At 41.6% G+C, this 16,091-nt stretch overlaps 1 protein-coding gene across 1 annotated transcript in view; it reads right to left on the bottom strand.

Moving 5' to 3' along the window:
- Positions 1 to 6,074: 6,074 nt before the first annotated feature.
- ARHGAP25 (Rho GTPase activating protein 25) overlaps positions 6,075 to 16,091 on the bottom strand; it is a 99,375-nt gene continuing 89,358 nt past the window's right edge. Inside the window, exons 8-11 of the mRNA XM_044279267.1 lie at positions 12,429 to 12,550; positions 10,029 to 10,228; positions 9,132 to 9,664; positions 6,075 to 6,571 (exon numbers count right to left, since the gene is read on the bottom strand). Of these exons, the coding sequence (XP_044135202.1) occupies positions 6,412 to 6,571; positions 9,132 to 9,664; positions 10,029 to 10,228; positions 12,429 to 12,550 (1,015 nt within the window). The 3' untranslated portion in view covers positions 6,075 to 6,411. The remainder of the gene's footprint in view (positions 6,572 to 9,131; positions 9,665 to 10,028; positions 10,229 to 12,428; positions 12,551 to 16,091) is intronic.

The raw sequence follows: 16,091 nt of genomic DNA, 5'->3' as shown, positions 1-16,091 counted from the left end.
ACTTTGTATATAAAAATAAAAAATAAAAAATCCCTGCAATTATTTATTCATCCACATCGATTGATGTGAATGGAGAAATCGGGTTTGCCAGGGCATACAAGCTAAGTGGGTTTGGATGTTGGGCGGAGCTCCTATGTCCTGGCAGACGCCTTTCCCCGCCTTTTTCTTTTTTGGCAGAGATTTTTTCATCCACATTGATCGATGCAAATGAAGAAATCTGTGCCGTTTATTTTTTCTTTCAGCCCAGAGGCTGAACGGAAAAAAAAATATCTCATTACCCGTATGCTCAATATAAGGAGAATAGCAGAAACTCCTAATGCTGGCCATACATGTAATGATTGAGGAGACCCCCAAAAGTCCAGGGCAGTACAAGCACCCCACAAATGACCCAATTTTGGAAAGAAGACACCCCAAGGTATTCGCTGAGGGGCATATTGAGTCCATGAAAGATTGAAATTTTTGTCCCAAGTTAGCGGAAAGGGAGACTTTGTGAGAAAAAAAAAAATCAATTTCCGCTAACTTGTGCCAAAAAAAAAAAGGTTCTATGAACTCGCCATGCCCCTCATTGAATACCTTGGGGTATCTTCTTTCGAAAATAGAATCACATGTGGGGTATTTATACTGTCCTGGCATTTTAGGGGCCCTAAAGCGTGAGAAGAAGTCTGGGATCCAAATGTCTAAAAATGCCCTCCTAAAAGTAATTTGGGCCCCTTTGCGCATCTATGCTGCAAAAAAGTGTCACACATGTGGTATCGCCGTACTCAGGAGAAATTGGGCAATGTGTTTTGGGGTGTCATTTTACATATACCCATGCTGGGTGAGATAAATATTTTGGTCAAATGCCAACTTTGTATAAAAAATAGGAAAAGTTGTCTTTTGCCGAGATATTTCTCTCACCCAGCATGGGTATATGTAAAAAGACACCCCAAAACACATTGCCCTACTTCTTCTGAGTACCGCAATACCACATGTGTGACACTTTTTTGCAGCCTAGGTGGGCAAAGGGGCCCACATTCCAAAGAGCACCTTTAGGATTTCACAGGGCATTTTTTACACATTTTGATTTCAAACTACTTCTCACAAATTAGGGCCCCTAAAATGCCAGGGCAGTATAACTACCCCACAAGTGACCCCATTTCGGAAAGAAGACACCCCAAGGTATTCCATGAGGGGCATGGCGAGTTCCTAGAATTTTTTATTTTTTGTCACAAGTTAGCGGAAAATGATGATTTTTTTTTTCTTACAAAGTCTCATATTCCACTAACTTGTGACAAAAAATAAAAACTTCCATGAACACACTATGCCCATCACGAAATACCTTGGGGTGTCTTCTTTCCAAAATGGGGTAGTTATACTGCCCTGGCAGCAATAAAATACCACCAAATGAAAGCTCTATTAGTAAGAAGGAGGTAAAATGCATTTTGGGTGGTAAGTTGTATGACCGAGCAATAAACGGTGAGTAAAGTAGTGTAGTGCAGAATTGTAAAAAGTGGTCTGGTCATTAAGGGTGTTTAAGCTAGGGGGGCTGAGGTGGTTAAGTGAGTTAGGGTAGGGCCACTTGTCACGGATTTTCCTGGGAAGTTGCTGCAAGTCTCATCCTATGCATTGCAAATTGTGGTACCGCAGTAGTTATCTACATCACAGATTGACACGCCACCGATTTAAAATCTGCACAGCAGGTTGGTTTCTTCAGATCTCATCCATATTGCTGGTACTGTAAAACGCTGAGAATTTGGTCCATGCAAAGTTGTGGTGGCAAAGCCAGAGTGTTTACTCCATCTGTGAATATACTCGAAAGGAACAAGAAATAGTAAAGGAATAGTCTAACTTATAATCAGTTATACCTACGGCAGATTCACGCTCTGTTCCTCCACTAGATATAAAGATGCCTTTGCAAACAACCAGTTTTCAAATCTCCAGCCAATGGTTAATGGGTTGAAAAATCACTGGCGAGAATTTGATAGACATTTCCAGGATGATTCTTTCTGTTGTCAGGAGTTCCTTCCCCGCTAGGAGGCGAGCTCTATCATGGCCTAACATATGATATTTGAATGAGACATAGTTGGCACCTGCCAATCTTTCCTAGATAATGACATCTGCTATGGACATCTATAACACAAAGCACCAGAAAAATGCCATATCATTCTGAAATTCTCTGAAAATGGCATTGACCCCCAAAAATAACACAAGTGAAGAAAAACAGCACTAAAAACATGCTTGTTCTGCTAACATCTGGAGGTGGTGTTTTTGACTAAAAAAAAATACCATAAAAATGGGACATTAAAGAAGGTACCAAAACCCACAAAAATCAGCAAAACACCATAAAACTACATATGTGAAACCAGCCTTAAAGAGTTGACCCAAGGACAACATTTGTCACAAATCCACAGGATAATTGAAAAATGTATGATCACAGCAGATCCCCTACCACAGGAACCCCTGCCAATCATGAGAATGAATGTCCCTAAGTTCCCTGTATCTCCTGCAGTGCCATATAATCCGTACAGAAGAAGAAAAAAACAGAACCTTTGTGGTGGTGCTGTCAGCAGGAGTCGGAAGCAGGCAAGTATTGATAAACCAATAGGATTTATTGACAGTCGAGCCCCCTTCATCAGGACAATATACAACATGAGACGGCATTCACATACAGCGGTTATTTAAACTCAAATATTTTGGCGCTACACTCAATAAGATAAATTACATAACTTGATTGACATGTCAAGTGATACTTTATCGCAAAGGTAGTCCCATTTTTATTTTGAAGAAAAGTGTGTGCAATTGTTGGCTATTACCTTACAGCACAGGCACCGACTTTTTCCACATTTGAAACTGCCTGTTTTTTTAAAAGGTAAAAGTGGACCGCCTAAACTAGCTTTTTTATGTTAATGTATGAGATAAATGTACTTTTAGATAATACAGAACATAGCCACTTTCTTTACATCAGTATCGTCCTACCTTACAGTATGCCCCGCAATGAATATCGCCAATAAGAAACCAGCACAGTTATTAAATAGTTTCGTAGGGACTATTAAGGTTAGGTCACGTCTTCCAGTGTTTGCGATATGCAAGTTGGTACACGCCCACCAACCCGCCCCTCTTCCTCCCTCCGCCCAATCCCCCAGTGTTTACGCGCCAAAATATTTGAGTTTAAATAACCGCTGTATGTGAATGCCGTCTCATGTTGTATATTGTCCTGATGAAGGGGGCTCTCTGCCCCTGAAACGCGTCGACTATAAATAAATAGTATTGTTTTATCAATACTTACCTGCTTCAGACTCCTGCTGACAGCGCCACCACAAAGGTTCTGTTTTTTTCTTCTTCTGTACGGATTATCTTTCCCCGACGAATGCTCTAATAGCACAGGTTGGAACCTAGGCAGCAGCGCAGGCACCCCACACGCTGATCGGGTAAATCAGCAGAGGCTACATATAGATGTTGTGACTTCTCACAACATTTTCCGGTAAGAGTAACTTACTATTATTTTATCATCTTATGCCTCCTGTCCTTCTTTTATCTTTACATGCAGTCCGATATAAGTGAATGAGCAGTAATGATATATGCACACCACTGCTCCATTGTCATATGAGACTGTAGTACCTCATACTTGTGATCAGTGGGTGTCCTAGCAATCATACATGAATTACCTGTCCTATGGATAGTTGATGCATACTGCGAGGACTGCCACCTAGGACAGACAGATTATTGGGCTGCTAAACATGAGTAAACATATATAGACAGTGGAAAAGTGCATAAAATGTATCATAGTTGCTGATGCTGGATGATAAACCTGGTGCACCTTTAGACTGTCTAGCCAAAAATGTGTTCCAATGCACCATAATTCTGTCCACCAAAAACTTTAACACTAAATTGGTCTAATCTGTGCTGCTTTTAAGTATGAAATGGACTACAGCTTCATAAATGTATCTAAAAGGTCAGGGGCGTAGCTAAAGGCTCATGGGCCCTGGTGCAAGAGTTAGGCTTGGGCCCCCCTTCCCTCAGTGCTTTGTGTGTCTTCTTATGCAGCACAAGGGTCTTTGGGCCCCTCAGGCTCCTAGGCCCGGTAGCGACTGCTACCTCTGCACCCCCTATAGCTACGCCCCTGTAAAAGGTAGACAAAAGCTGGCTACGTCCACATTCTACTTTAGATTCTGGAAATGTCCACATATTGAAAAAATGTAATTGGGGGTCATTTATTTTGACACCAGAAACCAGTATAAAAAAGTCACAAGTCTGGTTTATGACTTTTTGAATACCACTGCATCTAAATTTTTGTACCCGTGACCTTTGTGTGCTGCCCTTGCCACTTTTTGAAAAGGGGAGTGGTGGGGTATGGTTTGGGAAGGGCCATTGGCCCCGGTATATTTATTATGTACTTTAATTATTATGATGACTCCTAGGAACTAGAGGGGATTTCAGTCTAGGTGCTTCGTCATAAATTAAGTGCATCCTACAGTGGTGCAGGGCATATCAAAGACCAGCATAATATGCTAGTCTTTGATAAATGACCCCCATTCTTTTTGGTGCATCTGAGCAATATATGTGTTCAAAATGAGGGGCGCCAAAATTTAGGCGCAAACAATGCCAAGAAAATGGTGCACTTATTATAAGCGGTCCAATGTGCTACAGAATAAGAATGTCGCATTCCTTTCCTATTTGTCCTGGAAATGCATGATTAAATTATCAACTGGGTGTTCGCATTCCCTTTGCTGATTGGGGATGGGATATTTAAAAGGAAATACGTATATTCACTTAGACATGGCAGAAGAGCTGACGTGTCTTCTTTGAATATTCTTTCCACGAGGCAACGGTGCAGTGTTGCGATATTGGTAACCAAACAAGAATCCAATCTCATTGGTGTTTAATTATTTTTACCTAGCAGAAGGACCTGGCTTCGCACGGGTATATTTCATCTATTTAATTTAATGTTTGTGTGTGTCGTTAAAAGATATTGACAGTATCCCTCATACCAGTGACCTCTACAGCACCCCGCCCCTTTAACAGTGAACTCCACAGTCCCTCACCCCTTAAAACCAACCACCCCACAGTGCCCCGCCACTTCAAAATGGGACCTCCACAGCACACAGCAGCCCACCCCCTTAACTTTGACCTTCACAGCAGTCCGCCCCTTTAACAGTGAGTTTCACAGCATCCCACTCCCTTGACAGTCACCTCCTTAGAGGCCCGCCCCCTTAACAGTGACCTCCACAGTACCCCGCTGCCTTAACAGTGACCTCCACAGTACCCTGCTGCCTTAGCAGTGACCTCCACAGCAGTTGCTCCTTTAATAGTGGCCCGTGCCCCCTTAACAGGGACCTCCACAGTTTCCGCCCCTTTAACAGTGACTTCCACAGTGGCCTGCCCCTTAACAGTAACATCCACAGTGAACATTTCTTTAATAGTGACCTCCACAGTGCCCACCCCTTTAACAGTGACCTCCACAGCACCCTGCCCCTTTAATGCTAGGGCTACACGACAACATGTGTCGCGCGACATTTTGTCTCAACAATTTTTATAATGATAGGCTATAATGTCTTACCATAGCCTATCATCCAAGATGGATTTTTCTGCGACTGTTGCATCGCAGTCACAGCATGTCACATGTCGCAGTGCAACACCATAGACTATTATTACAAATATTGTCGCACGACATTGGTGCGACATCAATGTCGCGCGACACATGTAGCAGTGCAGTTGTGCCCTATGTGTCGTGCGACATGTTGTGGTGTAGCCCTAGCCTAAAGCTGACCTATAGCAGTGAAGAAAATGGCTGGGTTGTTATGGAAACCTGAAGTGAAACTGTGTGTATGTGGAGACTAAGGGCCTGCGAGCTTCTATTGGCTGATAAGGGACATGTGACCGTGTGTATGGCAGTTGGGATATGAAGAGAAAGACTTGTAGGCTTGTATTGGCTAATGCAGGTCATTTTTTAGGAATTTCTCAGGAACTGTACGTCCTAGAGAGCTGTGACCACCACAAGATTTCTTTCCAGGTAGCAAGGCATGTGTATACCATGTTTCGTTGAAATCAATGGTTGTGTTTTTGAGTGATCGCGGAACATACATACAGTACATACATACATATATACGTCCTTTATATATATATATATAGATACAGGCTTATCGCTAATCAATACAAAAATATATCAGTGGTTACATCCAAGTATTGGCAGTGAAGGTGGACAGCAGACTATACAAAAAGGTAGTCTTCCATCTCTAGTCTTTATGGAGAAGTTTCCTACCCAAGGAGCCAAGCTGGACTCCAGACGTTCCTCCAGTCTTTCATCTGTATTTGTCCTTTGTTATCTCTCAAGGGTTTGGTCTGCAATTTGGTGAAATGACGACAGTCTCCTTTCTGCTTCTATTGTAGTTATTCCAGCTTGTTTCCAGCCTGACTCATGGCTCTCACAAAACCTTAAATTTCCTGCTTCAGATGTCTCCTTTCTGCATCATCACGTGATCGCTCCATGTTTTGCAATGTGATTTCCAGCGCCTTACGCTGGTTTCTTTCTTTTTCCAAGTCCTCGTTTAATTTCACTACTTTCTTCCATACATCATAATTTTCTTTCTCTAGGCTAAGACAAAAAGGAAATGATAAAAGACTCTAAAAATACTTTAAAAAAAAATAAACTGTCTCAGTGGATTAAAGAGATTGCCCCATGGTGGAAAATTTCTGTATTATTATTAGAATCCGTTTTTTGATAATGATCCCGTGTAGATATTGCTACTACATACTTGTTATGGAGCCCCCGTTTTTTCATTTCTTGTTCCATTTCAGGACATCCACAGATCTACTAATCCTATATAAAATGTAGACAGCATAACCTTACTAAATATGTGCAAAATGTATCGCAGTGGCTCAGGAGGGAGGATTCATTTGGTGCATGGCTAGACTATTTTGTCCAACTTTACACCACCTATTTGTTGACTACTTACATTGGGGCCTATTGTTACATGTTGTCACACCACATTCCACCAAGCCAAAGGGGGCATTTATTATCCTGAAATACGCCTAAATAAGGCGCATTTCAGGCGCAGATTTCAGTGCAACGGTTAGTTGCACCAGAATCTACAACTTCTCCCCACTCACACTAGGTCTAAAAAAAAGTGGGCATGGCGTGGGCGGCCTCTTCATAACTTCGGCAGCTGCACCGCCAGATATAGGGGTCATTCAATCCGGTGCTTTAGACCCCCATAGTCTATCTTTTTGCGGAACTCATATACAGATGCGGAAAGTACAAAAATAATCAATGTGCTTTCCGCATCCATATGTCTGTTATGCAAAAAGATAGAATATGTGCTATACTTGTCTGCAAAATGCAGACCTATTGATGTCAATGGGTCAAATAAAATACGGGTGCAACGGGGACCACATCCGTATTTTGCGGACTGGTCGTGTGCATGGGGCCTAAAAAAGTTTACATCGTGATGTAACATGATTAACATTTTATGACAATTCCTAGGCATAATCACAATAGTAAACATGCCAGATGTGTCCAGTGCTGGTGGTCAGACATGCTCAGTTGTTCCACTGCCCGGATCCTCATACACACAGGAAGCGGAATAATCGCTGCCATTGCACAGGCCAGCCAATAAGAATAGGTGCACCAAAAGAGGCTTTTTCTCACCAGCACTGAATACGTGAGATGTTCGTTCTGAGAGGTATACAAAAGAACAGCAGGGGGCATCATAAAGCATGTAACATGAATATCTAGACACAGGTATGAATAAACTTCATATTATGCAAAATCGAATAGAAAAATTTAATATTTTATTGCGAAACAAATAATTTAATTCATGACTGATGCCCCCAAGTAAAACTGCTAATTGTAAAGATAAATAAATTATTATGCTTGACAATGTGCCCTGCAACAACTCTTGCTGTCTTCCACAGAACTTTTTATGGGTGTTAACTTTCCTTCCCATGCCTCTGTGGTCACCACTTCCTTTTCATACAGCAGAAAAATATTCTGTTTTATTAGCATTTACAACCTCTTTGAGAAGCTCGCTCCTGATGTAAACCAGACTTATCTGTGAGAGGTTTTCAAATCCTTGATATCCTCTGTATGGTGACCCTGGTCTTCGAGAGGACCACACACCTAAAAGATCATTGTCACAGAATTTTTTAATGGTTGTCTAAAAGAAGATTTAGGTTGGGCATGATAAAGCCTTCCAAGGAATATGTACAATAGTTTCTTGTCTATAGGTTCTTCCTTAGACTACATGCGCAGCTCTCTCCATTCACTTTTAAAGGAGTTCCAAAAACAGCCAGGAAGCATGCCTGGCTATTTTTGTAAGTTCCATAGAAGTGAATGGAAGGAACTGCACATGCATGCCCAACGCTCCATTCTCTACAGTGTGATGGGCTCTCATACTCCAGGTAGGTGCAGGTCCCAGAGGTGGAAACTGCATCTATCTGACATTTATGGCATATACTGTGGATATGCCATATACTGTGGAGTCTTATAGTATCTCCATATGTCTACAATTTCATATGGAGGCATGTGGAGATTTTCTTCTGTGGGATCTAGACATACTTCACCCCATGCTTAAATGCATTAACACTCATGCCTAAAAGTACCCACTACTGCTGGAACACCCAGCGATAAGCTGTTCTTTTTAGGCAGTAAATGTTTAACTTCTCGGCAGTGCCACCACAGGGGAAATTAAGCATTACAAAGTTCCCATTTACATCAATGGGTTGTGTAATTCATAACAGGAAAAGCTCTCCAGTGAGAAAGACCATGCTGTGACCACTCTGCTCTGGTGACGGGATGAGGATCCTAAACAGAGGACTCCTCTCTAGTAACTCGGAATTTCCTAATACGATATTTAAAAATTAGTTTTCTTTACTGGAAAACACATTAAAACATGTGAGATAACTGAACGGATACATGACAAGGACTACAGAGTGAGCCATCAGAGAACTTGTCTGATGGATTTCATGTGTACACATGCAGACTGCAGAAGAAAACCAATTACACAATGTTTATGTCATTCTATGTCATTTTTATCACATAAAAGGTTCAAATAATGAAAAATGTATAAAAGGTGCCTGTTGCTTTTAAGGATACCTATGTAGAATTTCTAATAATTCTTCAATTTTCTAGCTGTAACATTAGCATTGTTAATTACCTTTTAATGCGGTCCTCAAGTTTCTTCTGGTGAATTGTCATTTCTTCTAGAGAGTTGACCAACCTCTCACAGTTGTCTTCATCTTTACTCTCAGTAAAAGGACAGTTAACCCCATTCCTTAGGAAGCTTGTTCTTTGCTGGCCTTCACTGCTCATAGTACGTGACTCAAATGTTCCTGACCCTGAACTACCTTTACAATCACTTTGGGGGTAAGGAACATTATCATAGGTTGATGTACGATGTTGAGACAGTTCTTCTGACAATGTTCTCTTGTGGCTAGTAGATAAATAAGCCTTTCGCCCACTGGGAGATGCCCAAAATTCACCACTGAATATTTCCTCTTTGAGGGCTTTGGCATTGTTGTCATCCAGATTTTTCACTGTAGAAAAATTTATAATAGGCATAGTTTGAGTTCTCTTTCTGGGAATAGCTTTCCATGATTCTGTGTTATCGACTATTTCAGGAATGTAGTCATCATGAAAAGATATGCTATCATCCGAGATCGAAGAGTTACGAGAATCACCTGAGTATTTCTGGAGAAAAGAATAAAAAACTGAGTATCATTTTTTGTAATGTATGCCTGCAATTGGAAAACAACTATATCATATGAAAACATAAAAATGAAGGGCCTAGTAGGTACGGGAACCCCTTTTCCTCCCAAACACTGCCTCTCACTGTCTATTAGATTGCTCATAAGGGACTGAGGTAACACATTTAATAGCTTACATGTGGAGTGTTTGTTGAGCTATATGAGAACAGAGGCCCAAACACCCTTCTTGCTTAAGAACCCTCGGTTGTATATATGTGCCCCCAATCCCCCCCCTTCCCTAACACTGCAATAAAATGTTTCCTTACATACAAGGAATAAATGCCTACTATGCATCATTGGCATCTTACCCTATCTGTTTTAGATGAATCTCCTGAAGGTGAGACAGTGTCTTCGGCTGCATCCCAACCAACTGAACTACGTGTAATCTGCACTTTTTTCAGATCATTTCTTTGCATCTTGGCTTCCACTAGCTGGTCATTGGTTTTAGGAAAGAATTTTTCATGGTTTCTGATCATCACGGTCATTAGTTTCTGAATCTGTGGGGCACCTAAAGAGGAAAAATGATGAAACAAAAATTCCAAATGGAAAGATCTGGTTTGACGAAAATGTACAAATTATCTCTAAGTAATGACTTTGATGGTATCACTACAGGCCTTTCTAAGGGCTCTTTCACACCTGCGTTCTTTTCTTCCGGCATAGAGTTCCGTCGTCGGGGCTCTATGCTGGAAGAATCCTGATCAGTTTTATCCTAATGCATTCTGAATGGAGTGAAATCCGTTCAGGATGCATCAGGATGTCTTCAGTTCCGGAACGGAACGTTTTTTGGCCGGAGAAAATACCGCAGCATGCTGCGCTTTTTGCTCCGGCCAAAAATCCTGAAGACTTGCCGCAAGGCCGGATCCGGAATTAATGCCCATTGAAAGGCATTGATCCGGATCCGGCCTTAAGCTAAACGTCGTTTCGGCACATTGCCGGATCCGACATTTAGCTTTTTTAGAGTGGTTACCATGGCTGCCGGGACGCTAAAGTCCTGTTTGCCATGGTAAAGTGTAGTGGGGAGCGGGGGAGCAGCATACTTACCATCCGTGCGGCTCCCGGGGCGCTCCAGAGTGAAGTCAGGGCGCCCCAGGCGCATGGATCACGTGATCGCATGGCACGTCATCCATGCACATGGGGCGCTCTGACGTCACTCTGGAGCGCCCCGGGAGCCGCGCAGACTGTAAGTATACCGCTCCCCCGCTCCCCGGTCCTACTATGGCAACCAGGACTTTCATAGCGTCCTGGCTGCCATAGTAACACTGAAAGCATTTTGAAGACGGATCCGTCTTCAAATGCTTTCAGTACACTTGCGTTTTTCCGGATCCGGCGTGTAATTCCGGCAAGTGGAGTACACGCCGGATCCGGACAACGCAAGTGTGAAAGAGGCCTTAGGCTGCTTTCACATTAGCGTTTTCAATTCCGCTATTGAGTTCCATCTTAGGATCTCAATAGTGGAAGAAAACGCTTCAGTTTTGTCCCCATTCATTGTCAATGGAGACAAAACTGAACTGAATGAAATGGAATCCAACAAAATGCATTCAGTTTCATTTGGTTGCGCTCTTATCGCGGACAGAATAACACTGCCAGCAGCGTTTTTCTGTCCGCGATGTGGTGCGGTGCAAGACGGATGCAAGTTTTCTCTGACACAATAGAAAGCGGATCCGTCCCCCATTCACTTTAAATGGTGTTCATGACGGATCCGTCATGGGCCTGGCTATAGAAGACATAATACAACCGGATCCGTTCATGATGAATGCATCTAGTTGTATTATGGTAACGGAAGCGTTTTTGCAGATCCATGACGTGAAAGTAGCCATATGGAGACCTCTCTATGTGGTTGACTGTAATCCAGTCTTAGGCTATGTTCACACTTCAATTATTTGGTCAGTTATTTCCATCAGTCAAAACCAGGTTCGGGTCAAAAACACAGAAAAGGTGCAGATTGGCTGGCTGCACAGCATTATGGGTGATCTTGTGTTTCTGGGCTGGTCTCCTCTACACTTAATTTCACTTTGTAGCATGTGGAAAAAACCTGATTCGTTACTACAAAGCGCAAGAAAATGCTGGAAGTTTTCTTAAACTTTGAATCGTATTCTGCTTTGAATGCTTCGCTTAATACTACTATTCACTGGCTTTGATCCATCCAACATTATACACTGTATCGAAAGGCTCATTACCAGTGACCCTCAGAAGATACTTTAGTAACAATTCCCTCTGACAGGCTCACACACGTTGTGGAGCATCTTTCTTCCATCTGAAAGGATTGTTATGATTTTTTGCCTCCCCAGCCTACAGTGATAGACCACTATATGGGTGCTATATTTGCTAATAAACCCAGGTCATCCGTAGTCTGGCAATCTTCAGAGTGGGTGTGAGATTAGGGTTTGTGGTGTCATCTACCCCACCTCACCCCAATCCCAGGGAGTTTTTTGAGGTTGTGCCTGAACATTTAGGGCAAGCGCCTTTCCTTTCCGCGTATTTTAGAAGAATCTATATTAAAGATGTTATTATTTGGTTTTAGTATCCTTTTCAGGCAGTGAATCATATTTAGTTTGGATACGTACCTATCTATATATTTTTCAGTAGCTTTTGCCACTATTGGAAAAGACTCACTATTTTCAAAAGAAGATAACAGTCAAAACGAGTATACAGAGTTCGTATTTTAGACCAATTCAATATGTACCGTAGATACACAGTAAATGGATTACCTCTCATTAGAGCCACTGGTTCTTCTGTCTTTGGCTTCAGAAGGTTGACTCCTATCACCATGGCTAGATTATCTACACTCATCTTATTTATATTGGAGTTTTTCTGTACTTCATATAAGAATCTGAAAGAATAGAAAAAATACTCATAGAATCGTAGATGTTAATGTAAATTGCATTAGCTGTTAAATGTATTGGCTCCTGGGTGCTAATACAAGTTCTGTAACAGGACCCAACGAGTTTCATGTGTAAATTCTAGCACTCATATGGAGCAAAAAGAGCTTTGTTTTGAACTATAAGGGAATCCTGCTTGAAGGTTTATTCAGTTTTATATGTTAAAAGATGCTGACAGGTTCCCTTTAAGTGATGGCCTATCCTCAGGTGTCCGGCATCCCGCACCCCCGCCAATCAGCTGCTCAGCGTAACTCCATTGTCATACAGTCAGGTCCATAAATTTTGGGACATCGACACAATTCTAACATATTTGGCTCTGTACACCACCACAATGGATTTGAAATTAAACAAACAAGATGTGCTTTAACTGCAGACTGTCAGCTTTAATTTGAGGGTATTTAAATCCAAATCAGGTGAACGGTGCAGGAATTACAACAGTTTGCATATGTGCCTCCCACTTGTTAAGGGACCAAAAGTAATGGGACAGAATAATAATCATAAATCAAACTTTCACTTTTTAATACTTGGTTGCAAATCCTTTGCAGTCAATTACAGCCTGAAGTCTGGAACGCACAGACATCACCAGATGCTGGGTTTCATCCCTGGTGATGCTCTGCCAGGCCTCTACTGCAACTGTCTTCAGTTCCTGCTTGTTCTTGGGGCATTTTACCTTCAGTTTTGTCTTCAGCAAGTGAAATGCATGCTCAATCGGATTCAGGTCAGGTGATTGACTTGGCCATTGCATAACATTCTACTTCTTTCCCTTTAAAAAAACTCTTTGGTTGCTTTTGCAGTATGCTTTGGGTCATTGTCCATCTGCACTGTGAAGTACCGTCCAATGAGCTCTGAAGCATTTGGCTGAATATGAGCAGATAATATTGCCCAAAACACTTCAGAATTCATCCTGCTGCTTTTGTCAGCAGTCACATCACCAATAAATACAAGAGAACCAGTTCCATTGGCAGCCATACATAGTAACATAGTACATAAGGCCGAAAAAAGACATTTGTCCATCCAGTTCGGCCTGTCATCCTGCAAGTTGATCCAGAGGAAGGCAAAAAAACTGTGAGGTAGAAGCAGATTTTCCCCACTTCCCCACTAGGGGAATAAAAAATTCCTTCCCGACTCCAATCAGGCAATCAGAATAACTCCCTGGATGAACGACCCCTCTCTAGTAGCTATAGCCTGTAATTACACTCCAGAAATACATCCAGGCCCCTCTTGAATTCCTTTATTGTACTCACCATCACCACCTCCTCAGGCAGAGAGTTCCATAGTCTCACTGCTCTTACCGTAAAGAATCCTCTTCTATGTTTGTGTACAAACCTTCTTTCCTCCAGACGCAGAGGATGTCCCCTCGTCACAGTCACCGTCCTGGGGATAAATAGCTGATGGGATAGATCTCTGTACTGACCCCTGATATATTTATACATAGTAATTAGATCTCCCCTCAGTCGTCTTTTTTCTAAAATGAATAACCCTAATTTTGATAATCTTTCAGGGTACTGTAGTTGCCCCATTCCAGTTATTACTTTAGTTGCCCTCCTCTGGACCTTCTCCAGCTCTGCTATGTCTGCCTTATTTACAGGAGCCCAGAACTGTACACAGTACTCCATGTGTGGTCTGACTAGCGATTTGTAAAGTGGTAGGACTATGTTCTTATCACGGGCATCTATGCCCCTTCTGATGCAACCCATTATCTTATTGGCCTTGGCAGCAGCTGCCTGACACAGTTTTTTTCTGCTTAGTTTGCTGTTTATTAAAATTCCTAGATCCTTTTTCATGTCAGTGTTACCGAGTGTTTTACCATTTAGTATGTACAGGTGACTTGCATTATTCCTTCCCATGTGCATAACTTTACATTTGTCAGTGTTAAACCTCATCTGCCACTTATCCGCCCAAGCCTCCAATCTATCAAGATCCCTCTGTAGTAGTATACTGTCCTCTTCAGTGTTAATTACTTTACACAGTTTAGTGTCATCTATGAAATTTGATACTTTACTATGCAAGCCTTCTACAAGATCATTGATAAATATATTGAAGAGAATAGTGCCCAATACTGATCCCTGAGATACCCCACTAGTGACAGTGACCCAATCTGAGTCTGTACCGTTAATAACCACCCTCTGTTTTCTATCACTGAACCAGTTACTTACCCACATACAGATGTTTTCTCCCAGTCCGAGCATTCTCATTTTATATACTAACCTTTTATGTGGTACAGTATCATATGCTTTGGAGAAGTCCAGATATACAACATCCATTGATTCGCCGCATGTCATGCCCATGCCATGACACTACCACCACCATGCTTCACTGATGAGGTGGTATGCTTAGGATCATGAGCAGTTCCTTTCCTTCTCCATACTCTTCTCTTCCCATCACTCTGGTACAAGTTGATCTTGGTCTCATCTGTCCATAGGATATTGTTCCAGAACTGTGAAGGCTTTTTTTAGATGTCTATTTAGAACCAAAAAAGAAAGCCTCAATTTTACAGCTGTAAGTCAGGGCAAGGGATAAAAGACCATGTAAACCTATAGTGTTGTTTAAGAAACAACAAAAGAATGCCCAAAATATTCCAAAAATATATTTTATTTAATTATAATTCGCCTGAAGAAGCTGAGGCGAAACGCGCGTTGAGGTTCCAATCCTGTCCTGTGCCTGCTACTTCTTACCCTCCATCATGTCTCATGGTATGTTTTTCTTCTGTATCTGAAGTCATCAGATGAGCTCCTCTACATCCTTCATTATAAGGTCTTGTGTGCTATTTTCGTTTTTGTGAGGGTTCAACCTTCCCCTCCATTGCTAGACTCTAGCGTTTGTTTTATTATTTTTCTTCAACTGCAGTCTGATTTGAGCTCTACCTAGTGGTTATGTACCAGGGTGATGACCATATGCATTACATTTCAGAATAGTAACATTATCTGGGCTACTATGTGGTGAATCACCCTGTTATATATCACTGGCATACTTGACATGTTTTCCATCTTCTGGTGGGTAGCAGCGGCACTGGCCAGTGGAATGCGGCATCCGGTTTCCTGCTGATTCTTCATATTTTTTGTTGTCTTGAACATTTTATAAATCATGATATGCTTAGTATAATTAAATAAAATATATTTTTGGAATATTTGGGGCATTCTTTTGTTGCTTGTTAAACAACACTATAGGTTTACATTTTTTTAGATGTCGTTTGGCAAACTCTAATCCTGTTTTTGAGGCTCACCAATGGTTTACATCTTGAGGTGAACCCTCTGTATTCACTCTGGTGAAGTCTTCTCTTGATTGTTGACTTTGTATCCCTGATTATGAGGGGGATGAGGTGATGCCATATATTAATACAATTAATTTGGTAATGAAGAATTATGGTTAGGTAGTGATGTATGGCATCATGTACTCCCATACCCATTATGGCTCCTTATTTGGATCTTGGGGGGAGAGGTGATGCTATGCATAAATAAAAAATCATTTTTTGGGCAATTAAAAAAAATGTTT

Source organism: Bufo gargarizans, chromosome 2 (assembly GCF_014858855.1).
Source record: "Bufo gargarizans isolate SCDJY-AF-19 chromosome 2, ASM1485885v1, whole genome shotgun sequence".
NCBI classification, from domain to species: Eukaryota; Metazoa; Chordata; class Amphibia; order Anura; family Bufonidae; genus Bufo; species Bufo gargarizans.
Note: the sequence above shows the minus strand (reverse complement) of the source record. Positions and strands in the feature narration are given on the sequence as shown.